Source organism: Theobroma umbraticum, unplaced genomic scaffold, assembly GCF_002168275.2.
Source record: "Theobroma umbraticum cultivar Fairchild unplaced genomic scaffold, ASM216827v3 scaffold_56.0, whole genome shotgun sequence".
In the NCBI taxonomy this organism is placed as follows: Eukaryota; Viridiplantae; Streptophyta; class Magnoliopsida; order Malvales; family Malvaceae; genus Theobroma; species Theobroma umbraticum.
This window is the reverse complement of record NW_018397256.1, coordinates 5282532-5293965: the sequence shown is the minus strand read 5'-3', so window position 1 is coordinate 5293965 and position 11434 is coordinate 5282532. Positions and strand designations below refer to the sequence as shown.

The window sequence follows — 11434 nt, the reverse complement described above, 5'->3', positions numbered from 1 at the left end:
ATATATGTGATACTAAAATACAAGGTGAAAAATATTATGTTGTTAGGTCATTGTGTCAGTTCAATATACATCATAGCACGCCAAGATTACATAATATAAAATATATATGAAATTTTGATTAAGATTGAATATATTAAGAATTTTTTCATGTATTTTGAAAAAGAAACAAAAAAAACACTTTTAAAATTGGAATTGGTGTCTTAGAATTTTCTTGAGCTGGCAAGAGAAATTGGAAACGTCATATTCTATTTCGGCAAAGCATAATTCCGAGAAATGATGGACCCAATTCTTGGCCAATCCGACGCAAAAGTATGCAAACGCGGCCAAATGAAAACAAAGAAAAAACCAATGGAACCCGTACTGCTCGTTCTAGAGACAAGCCGACTTCTAGAAAATATTGCATTCTGACCCCGGGGGTCATTGATGGTGGGCCCGCAACTCAACGGAATCAACGGTCACTAACCGCGTGGACCCTACTTCATTCATTGCCCGCCATTGGCTTCCCACGTTATCCTGGTATTCAGTTGGATTCCCTTAATTACCCCTTGATCCTCGAATGAACTGCTGAAAAGCCATGGAGTGCGGGCTGACGGCAGCAATGTTATTCCCATTATTTTCTTGAAGGGCACATATTCCTACAAGTATAAAAGCTTGGTAGTAGGGGAAAGAATCCCACGTGGCGCACATGCAAAGAGAATCTATGATTGATCTCCTATCATAAATAAAAATTTTCATGCGTTCCGTTAGCCCATTATGTCGCAACAAAGTTTGAGAAAATTGTAAAAAATAACACTTCTCATAAATTTAATTCAAAATATCTTTTATTATGATTTTAATTATTTTTAGTTAATTTTTGACATAATTTAATAGTAATATCTTTTAAACAATTTCAAGTAAATTAAAATATTTTCAATTTTCTGTATCCCAAATAAAAATTTTAAAATTAAATCTTATTTCTCTTTTATCAAATACTGTCTATCTTGCCATATAACTCTTTTTTACCATCTCAAATAGTAGAGATAATATCAATATATGTGTTTTAGATTTTGGATTTATTGGTTTATTCATAGAACCCAAAGTTGAGAGATCAAAATTGATTAGACATATCTATAAATTAAAACACTGTATAACGTTGACAACTTAAACCTAGTTACGAGTAGGTAAATCAATTAGTTATTAAAAATTACATTACTAGTTTTTAGACATTGTGTCAATAAATTTTAGATATTACGAAATTAATTTTTAGATATTGCGACTCTAGTTTTTTGGTATTGTTTAATTGATTTTAAACATTGTGTGACTGATTTTTAGATAATATCAAAGTCACGCAATACTTTACTAACTAGTTATGTAATGCTTTTATCAACCAGTCAAGTAATGCTTATCATCTAGTCATGTACTACCTAAAAATCAATCACACACTGCTTAAAAGTTAATAATACAATACTTAAAAATCGATTATGCAATACCTAAAAACCACCAAAACTATTTAATTATATTTAACAAAATCAATAATTTCAAATAATACACCATATTCCATTTAACAACGTAATAAATTAATATACTTACTTGGTGAAGAATACTCAAAAGTTTTTCTTCATTTATCAAAAATCATTTTAAAATGCTTAAAAATACTCAAAACACTCAAAAGTTTTTCTTTGTGTATAAAAAATCACTTCAAAATATTCAAAATGCTTAAAGGTGTTTTTTTTTTAAGAAATACTCTAAAGATGAATGATTTGGCGTTAAAAATTAAAAAGATATGAATCGATTGGAGACACGGACCTAAACATATGAGTCAGTTTCATTAAAGGTAATTTTGTTTAAAATTAATTTTTTTTAATTAAAAATAATTTAAATTATATAGAGAACTATTTTCAAACACACTTTATATATGAGTGGTATTTTTAAGAAAAACTAAAAAATTTGTTATTTTCGTAGCACTTAACTTCAAACTCAAAATATGATATATTTTATCTTAACTTTTAACCACGTTAATCTTCTATATACAAATTTTATAAAACATAATGTATCGACCTCCATATTATAAGATATTGAAAAGAGTTATTTCATTTTAAATCGTGTTCTCAAAAAAGAAATTGCAATGGTGTTTGGACATGGGTGCCCAACTGCCCATACATAAATATGATGCATGAATTCAATGAAGTTGGGAATGAAAGATGGCAGTCTATATAAAATGCCATTCTTTGGAAATTCATCTGTAAATGCAACAAAGTGGCACACGAATTGGTTTGGACTAAATAAGCAAAAAAGCGTTAATGGAGAGTTATTATTGCAACCAGGAAGGGTGTAAGCTTTTCAACTACATCTCAACTGTCTCATTGACGACGTCTACTTATCATCTACCATGTCGTACTAAATTCAAAGCTGAAAAGTTGTAGAGGCCATCATATGGCTAGCTTCTTCACTAAACAAATCTAATCTAAGCTTCATTCATCATGTTTGCATTGTGTCCATTGCCTGTCCAGGAATCTCTCTCTATATATATATTCACCTAATCCATATTTTTTAAAACAGGTTAATATATTTGGTACTTGAGTTATTCTTAAATTATCAATTTGATATTTAAAATTATAACATTTTCAATTACGTTTTTCAAACTTGTTATATTAAATTGTGTATGAAATTAACATCAATATTAACCAAATCAAAGAATGTGTTAAAAAATAATCGATAAAAATTTGTCATTTGTCTATAAAATCAATTAATTATCCGAATACTCTAAGGAAGAGAATCAATAGTACGTAAATGAACATAAAAGGATCAATCAACAAACCAAAGCCAAAAATTTACAAGGAAAATGTTAAAAAAGTACTTACAAGCACTTGTTAAGCTGTATTTATATTATATTCCAAAATTTGGTAAAAATAAAGTATTAAATGAAAAATTTTTCTTACAATTTAAAAATTTAACTAACCTTAACAACTGCCTTATTTACAAAGTATTGGTATTCTATAAAATTCATGATCAGACTCTTTTGATAAAATATCAGTGCCCTGCTTACTTTTTTTTTTGGATACTGAGTGCACTTCGTATACTTTTTAAGTTTACTTAACATACTATTTATAATAATATTTTTAAATTAAATGTAATAATTGACAGCCAAGTAATGATTCTCAATGCATTTGAAAAAAAAAAATATGATTCAATATAGTATGTAAACTTAAAGATTATCTTCAGACACTCGCAAACAAAATCCTTTTAGTTTTAATAAAATTTATAATATATTTAAGATTTATTTAAATTACTTTTAAATAGAGTTTTCAATTTAATTGAATCATTACTTTTTAGTTTTTTTGATAGTGTTGGGATTTGTCAGAATCACTTTCAGATACGGTTATGATATAAACAAATCAAGAACTTTTATTGTGTGTGTGTGTGTCTTGTCAATCCTAATTTATCAGATAAAACATTGCTTATTACTTAATTTACAATACTTGACATGTAATTTAATTCACGCGAAAATCGTAGGTATAACAAATTCTAGTACAATTAAATTAACAAGAATAAATTTTCAACTCATCATTGTCATTATTAAGGATGACATTGGGTACTTTAAAATCAGGTCTTTTAGACTATTAGCCTCACTTAAGTTAAATTAGAGTATCCTACAATTGAGTTTAGGTAGAATTTGGATAGCAAAACTATTACCTACCATACGCTTTGAGAAGGTTTCGAGTAATGGTTATGTTTGAGTAGTAGTTATAAGACATTTATTATAGGAATTTGCATATAAATAATAATTTTTAATATTAAATTTTAGTTTTATAAATTACTTATAATTAATGTGATATTTAAAATTCATTAACTATTCTAAATATGATTTTGATTTTGATTAGTTAATTTTATTTTATTAATTTAATCTTTATCAAATTGGGTTTTATAATAGATACTCATGTTATATATAATTTAACGCATCAAGTTCGAATTTTTTACGATTATTAATAATTAGTTTGGACTGCTTTTCAGTAAAAAATAATTAGTTTCGGGGATTAAGCAGTAAGTGTGGGTTTAATAGGTGTGACATCACTGTCATTTCTAGTCAATGCATGTATCCATTTAGTAATACGTTTCACAAAAGCTACATGTTACGTGTTACTAAAGTTTTTTTTAAAAAATAATTTCCATTGTTTTAGATCAAGAAATTAGGTTTTCTGGTAATAATAAAAATAAGAAAATTACACTAGTTTGGTTAAACTGACACTAGAGTTCATTTTTGCGCAAGTAAGAGTAAGGACAGAACGCAAAGAAAGCCTTCAGTTACAATACTGCCAACGTGGGCAGTTGAGTAATTTAAGAGCCCCGAAAGGGCATTTATTTCATAGTCCATTCCACAACCAACTCCAAGCAGAAGAAAAAAGAAAAACAATGAAAATCCTCCAAACGCTTTTTCAAAAAACACACACCGAGAAACCAACCGCCTCCTTGTCCCCTGCCTCCTCCCTTCTTCAATCTGCTTCTCTCTATATATAAAAAACATACCTTTACTTACTCAGATACTTTGCTTTTTTAATAATCAGAATAGATATTAAAAGAAACAACGAAATATGGACTCGCCGACCTCGGCAGGGGATTCATCGACGGCACGGATCGTGGCTCGTTCCTCGATGATGGAATCAATAAGAGCTTGCGGCTTGTCGGGTTTAGCCGGTGTTAGGATCGATAAGGAAGACCTCAGACGACGGCTTTTGATGCCAGAGTATCTACGCCTTGCGATGTTAGATTCCATTAGGAAAAAAGAAGTCGACGGCGGGGACCAGCATTTCCGTCTACATGGCTCCGACGATGTTCCCTGTCCTGAATCCCCTATGGTCGTTTTCATTAACCCCCGTAGCGGCGGCCGTTATGGCCCCGTCCTTAAAGAGCGTCTCCAGCAACTAATCAGCGAAGAACAGGTAACACTTTTTAATTTTTCTTTCGGTTTGGGAATTTCCTAATACTATGTATTTTTTTTATGAAGAATTGGTAATTTTGTAAATGTAGGTGTTTGACCTCCACGATGTGAAACCGCATGAATTTGTACGGTATGGACTTGCTTGCCTTGAGAAGTGGGCTAACAACGGTGACCTTTGTGCCAAAGAGACACGTCAGAACATCAGAGTTGTGGTATGTTTTCGCTAACTTTTAAACTTGTCTTTCTACGCTGTTTTTTTTTTTTGGAATGTTCTAATTGGGATTTTACTGCTTAAGTTTAGTTACAGTTCAGTTGTTATTTTTTTTGTTACTTGCTTTTTTAACTTCTGAAAGAGTTAAAAAGTGATTTTTTTTATTTAAAAGTAAATTATGTTTTTTTGACCAATTAGGATCAAAATGTACTAACTGTTTATGATGAATAAAGTACATGATTTTATTTTTATACTGAATGCTTGTGTTGAAACTCATTAGTTTGCTTTAAATCAACTATGATTTTGTTTTTGTATCAATTTTCTAGAAAATAAAAAGCTATAGCAAAAGTAACTAACAAACAGAACTTTCCAAGCTGATGTTGTAAGACTCTCTCTGTATGAGTGGGCAGGTTGCTGGAGGTGACGGTACAGTGGGTTGGGTACTTGGTTGTCTTGGAGAACTTCATCAAAAAGGCCGGGAGCCAGTTCCTCCTGTATCTGTCATTCCTCTTGGTACAGGCAATGACTTGTCTAGAAGTTTCGGTTGGGTAAGATACGCCTTTAAATCTTATATTTTCATGTTGTCTACTGTTTTCGTCTCTTGCTTTGTTGATTCATGCTCTAAATGTTCACTGCAGGGAGGTTCATTTCCTTTTGCCTGGAAATCGGCTATAAAAAGAACTTTGCACAGAGCTACTACGGGTCCAATTTTCCGTCTAGATAGGTGAGTATACACTTATTAAATGACAATTGGTACTATGTTTTGCTTCAGTGGCACACTGATAGCTTTTAGGTGATTGCTTATATATACCTATGAGTTTGATGATCCACCATGTGGTCAATAATCACTAGTATTCCCAACGGTTCTCCATCACTTTTGATGACTCAGTGTATGTTTTAGTTTCTTACAATTGAAAATGGGTTTGGGCAAGATCTCATTGTTATATAAACCCTACTTTGTGGCTTAGGATAACATATTGTGGTTTGTCAATATAACTGGCACGACATCTGTAATTTGGTTCTTTGAAGATGCAGTTGGCATGTTGTGTTGCAAATGCCCGGTGGAGAAGTAGTTGATCCTCCCCATTCTTTGAAGGCCACAGAAGAGTGTTCTCTTGATCAGGTAGTGAATCTCTCTGCTTTAAATTCTCTGTTTTTATCAATCAACTTCTCTTGCATGGCTATGTTTTGATGTGGGAACATTAATGCTTAATTGAGTTCTATGAAGGTTAATAAAGTTTTAAATGCTCTAGTTTAGAACTTTGGTCATTAGGTTACTGAATTGGGTATTATTTGGATTCAAATATGATCTGAGGATATCATGTAATATAATCATGTGTAAAAATGTGTATGTGTCTATATTATGATATTAAAATTATACAAACAAGTTTTTGCAAAGAAAGAGTGGTTTTTAGGTCATAGATCGAAATAAGCTTTAATACAATATATAGCACAACATCAAATGAACTGTTGCAATGTTTATCTAAAACTGCTGCATTCTAAGTATTCAGCATGGCCTACCATCTGGCTACTTAGACAGGATGCAATACTGGGTCTTCTCTGTTTTCTTTTTCTTTTTCTTTTTATTCCTTTTTTGAAACCGAAAATTTATTTCATTGTGATTTATGATCTTATGATGTGGGGTTTCAAATTCAAATGCGAAAAATCTTGTTTGTGACTGCAGACTTTGGAGATTGATGGGGATGTTCCTGACAAAGTGAACTACTATGAAGGAGTATTCTATAATTACTTTAGCATTGGTATGGTATACCTATTTTACTTCTAGATCTTGGTTATTTTAATTCCATGCATGTGGAAATTCACCGGTTGGGAAGCTGTACTATCATCTGACAGCTGAATATCATAATTTCGGCTTGTTGCTGTTTTTCAGTTTAGCTGCGACTATATTAAGACAAATAGAGTAGGGTAGTAAGATTCTAAACCTCAGACGCTAATGGAATCCATGGATGATCAAGATTTTATGTTGATTTTATCTGCTTTAGTCTAGTAAATTTAACTTTTTCGCTCATCCAAATCTTATTATCCCTTACCCTTGCAATTTCATAAAAAATCATGAAAAAAGGGGGAGGAGGGACAGAGGAGGGGTTCATACTCATATGTACTCAGAAAGGCTCAAGACAACTCGTTAAAGGCTATAGTGTTCCTATTCACTGATTTGGATAGTCATTTGCAAGACCCAAAAAAAATTTTGCAAAAGAAAAAACTAATGTAAAATTGGGAGTAATGAAAAGTTTAGAAATCATGTCTTAAACTTTTTGTTATGAATGTGTTTATTATTATTATTATTATTATTATTATTATTGGTTCTTATGAATCTTCTTGTTTTCATTTTGCTTTCAGGAATGGATGCACAAGTTGCTTATGGATTCCATCATTTACGTAATGAAAAACCTTACCTTGCACAAGGTCCTATTACAAATAAGGTATGTTTGTTGGATTTGTTTACTCATTTAACTACAATTTCAAGGATGTTTTGTTTTCAATCTCTTGGCATTCTACTATCAATTGTATATTTTTTAGCTTGAAGTTTATTAATGGTAATACTACTATCTGCCAAACCTATATGGATCATCTACAGATTATAGGTATGTCGAAATTAGTGAATATGCATGCCATGGTCAAAAGAAGGGACAGGAAGTGATTGTCTTCTCTATATAGATTAAAGTTTTTCCTCAATCTATACTTTGTGTGACTAAATATTTTGCCCTTCAGTCTTGATACCTATATTTTAAAGATGTGCAAACTCCAAATTCTTTGACAAGGAATGAGGAGGATGCATGAAAGGCTAGAAGCAAAACCAATTTACAACATAAAACCAGTAAGGTCTTACTTGTTTTCCAGTCTTTCCTTGTGCTTTTCAAGCTAATAGAAGAGTTATGAAGTTCCTGTGTAAATGCTTGTAAATTTGGTTTATGCAGGACCTTTCACTGATTCTCCTGTTATTGCCATTAGGATTTCCACAAAATATATACTAGTCTCGCTAAAGTTAATTTATATTTAATTGCTGTACGTGGCTTAATTTTAAAATTCAAATTATTAGTTTCTCTGCCCCAGTCAATCATCTGATTCTTTGGTGAAATTAATATTAGATTGTAATTGGTCCATATTTTGTGGCAGATTATCTACTCTGGTTACAGCTGCACTCAGGGTTGGTTTCTCACACCTTGCATGAGTGATCCAAGTTTAAGGTTAGATATTATGATAGTTGTTTAGCTTGCATCTTGTCCTATAATGCGAGTATTACTTTTCTAAATAGAAAGTATATGTTTATTTGTATGTTTATTAGCTTGCAGGTGTGTTTATGTAATGCAAGCATTTAGATAAGGTTTGATTGTTCATTAGACAGTGTAGCAAATGCCTTGGCCTTCGTGATGTGGCATGGCACCAGACATAATAATCCTTGCATGCAGCACTCGCTTAGCTAAGGTTTGATTGTTCATTAGACATTGCAGCCAAGGCATTGTCCTTTGTGCTGAGACAATGAGACAAGGTGTAAGACAGAAAAGTGCCTTTACCAAGCATAAGTCTTTGATGCCTCAGCTCGTTATTTTAAAAAGTGAGATGTGTGTAATAGACATGCCTCCATGAAATGTCCCTCTACAATTTTTATTTTTTTTAACTTCTACTTTGAATTGACAATTTATGTATATTTGTACGAAAATAAAAAGGGTGCTATTTTCTATTTTGGTGCTTGTGCCTCAGGCAGTACAAAAGTCCTTGTACCTTGGGGGTGCCTTCTTACTTTGACCACATTGTTTTCATGTCTCAATGTTTCTCAAATTAAGAAAACATCATTGCTATTATAAATACATTTGGTTTGCAAATGCTTGTTGAGTTAAACCAACAAGTTCTTTTTTAAATGTATTTGCTTTAGTTGAGTACCCATGAATCCTACGGGAGAAAGTGTCTGTCTTCCTGTTGATGGTGTTTTGCACTTAATAATAGTTTTTTTAAGGTAATATTTCTTTAAAATGTCTCCTAATGCAGGGGACTCAAGAACATTTTAAGGATGCATGTTAGAAGGGTCAATTGCTCAGAATGGGAGCAGATTCCAATCCCTAAAAGGTACATTTCAATGTATTTAATTTTGCTTTTTGATACAAAAGCATCCTAATCTTTCTAATCATCTTTTTGATAGTCATTGTTATTACTTATCAACTGTTTGCCTTCATGGTTTCTATGTAACCTTTACACTAATGTACAATGAATATCTTCTTTTACATCCATAAATATTTCTTTTTTAGAACATTCTGCAAAACAAGCTATTACTAAACTTACTATGACAGCAGGTATATAGCTAGGTAGAACATTTCTACCCCTGGTATGGTTTATGATTTAATCATCCTCTAATATTATGCTACTTGTTTTTAGTGTGAGGGCCATTGTTGCTTTAAATCTTCACAATTATGGAAGTGGGCGAAATCCATGGGGTAATCTAAAGCCAGAATATTTGGAAAGGGTATGGTACATTTTTTCAGGTTACTTAATATTACTCTTTGTACAATGTTCATAGTACCATCTCTGTTTGTGTGTGTGTTTTGGGTATATTTGAAGTGTTTCGGCTGTTGCATGTTTGATGGTTGGATTTGGATTTCAAAGGTTGAGCAATAAAATGAAATTTAGCTCCATATGGAATTAAATGTTTTTTGCTTGCTTTATTTTGCAATTTTAAACAACTTTAGCTTGGTTTTTTGCAAGATTGGAGCTTCTGAACCTACTTTAGAATTCAAAATTGTTTTGGCCAATGATCATCTTGGAAGATTTTAGTGAACCAGATGGATGCTATGTAGTTTTACACTTTTAAGACATGGTTGTAGCTGCAGATGTCACCCTTTTCGACTAACATGATCCAGGCACTGGGAATGATTTCTATGAGGGGTCAAAATCTGTGAAAACTGGGCAATTTGTGTTATTTTAATCCATCAGTCTTGCTTGGCCAAAAAAATCCATGGCTCTTGAAAAAATTATCTTGATAATTTATCAGCTTTGTTTTATTTGAAAATGCATGATTTTAGATGGTTGTCTTGACATCTATTGTAGAATATAAATTTAAAATTGTGAGAAAGGGTGCATGGCCATTTGATATTGCAAAACAAAAAAAAAATAGTAATAAAAGAGGAGAGTATATCTTAATGAATCTTTACAATGTTCCAGTTTTTATATTGAAGTAACGTAAGTCAATAATGTGAATTCTGAGGGGAATTGAAATGAAATGACCATTTCACTTTTGATGCATTAACATAAATTTATCCCAAGGCCTGTTTAGGTTTGTTTAATTTTCAAATTAAGATGGATCTGGGTTAGACTTAGATGAAAGGTATGTTATTTTAATCATATGTAATTAAAGGTTATGTTACTTTAATCATATGTAATTATAAGAAAATTACATAACTTTTAACTGTTGTCAGCTTAAAATGACAGGTCATAAATAGATATTTCTCTAATGTAAATCATAGTTCCACCAAGGATTCTGATAGATGTTACTGCCGAGGTTTTTAATTAATACTGCATATTTTTCCTTGATTATGCTAACTTAATTGCTTTCAATTGAGTTTAGAGTTGATATTTTTGTGAACTATTAAGCTTATGTAGAGGCTTGATGAATACAAAATCTGAAATGATTGCCTCAATTTTATTGTTCATTTTTCAGAGAGGCTTTGTTGAGGCCCATGCCGATGATGGTCTGCTAGAAATTTTTGGCTTAAAGCAAGGATGGCATGCATCATTTGTAATGGTTGAACTCATCTCGGCAAAACACATTGCGCAGGTAGGATAAACGAGTCAGAGTAGAAGTAGTACAAACTTTAGACTGGACCGAGCGGGCTGATAATAAGAATGCTTACTTGAAAAACTAAAAGTTATGTGCTTGCTAGGTACTGAAAACAAGAGAAAAAAAATTCTTGATAATCACTAAAAGTTGTTGAGAAAAACATGCGAATCTTGAAAATGTGGTATGTTGATGGATTTTGCTGATATTTTTCAGGCTGCATCAATTAGGCTGGAGCTAAGGGGTGGGGAGTGGGAAGACGCATTTATGCAGATGGATGGGGAGCCATGGAAACAGCCGATGAACAAGGAGTATTCAACATTTGTGGAAATTAAGAGGGTGCCTTTCCAGTCACTAATGATTAGCGGAGAGTGAGTTTGGCATCAATGTAAAGAGTGTGCTTGTAAATTATATTTGTTTTCCCCTGTGGGCACTGACAAACGAAGAGCAAAATACCTAGGAATAGGTAGTCTGTTGTATCCAATTCATTAGCCAGCCAGTTCCATATTTATCTTTTCAA

General features: G+C 32.1%; 1 protein-coding gene across 3 annotated transcripts; it reads left to right on the top strand.

Annotated features, from left to right (window-relative positions):
* Positions 1-4357: 4357 nt before the first annotated feature.
* Positions 4358-11434, top strand: DGK4 (diacylglycerol kinase 4). Of its 3 annotated transcripts, none has more exons than XM_021421537.1 (12): positions 4358-4916; positions 5005-5127; positions 5537-5674; positions 5765-5850; positions 6162-6249; positions 6811-6886; positions 7488-7570; positions 8265-8335; positions 9135-9212; positions 9519-9606; positions 10798-10914; positions 11131-11434. In XM_021421537.1, the coding sequence occupies exons 1-12, from the start codon at positions 4569-4571 to the stop codon at positions 11287-11289; spliced, it is 1455 nt and encodes a 484-aa protein (XP_021277212.1). In that variant the 5' UTR covers positions 4358-4568; the 3' UTR covers positions 11290-11434. The 3 variants fall into 3 exon arrangements, with proteins under 3 accessions (XP_021277212.1, XP_021277211.1, XP_021277210.1); XM_021421536.1 differs by having other exon boundaries at positions 6156-6249; XM_021421535.1 differs by having other exon boundaries at positions 5537-5850.

Excerpts from the sequence above, each read along its gene's own strand:
- DGK4 (XM_021421535.1), top strand. The coding sequence starts at position 4,569 with ATGGACTCGCCGACCTCGGCAGGGGATTCATCGACGGCACGGATCGTG. Across the intron at positions 9,607-10,797 it reads AGCCAGAATATTTGGAAAGG|AGAGGCTTTGTTGAGGCCCA; the intron begins GTATGGTACATT and ends TTCATTTTTCAG. Across the intron at positions 10,915-11,130 it reads CGGCAAAACACATTGCGCAG|GCTGCATCAATTAGGCTGGA; the intron begins GTAGGATAAACG and ends GATATTTTTCAG.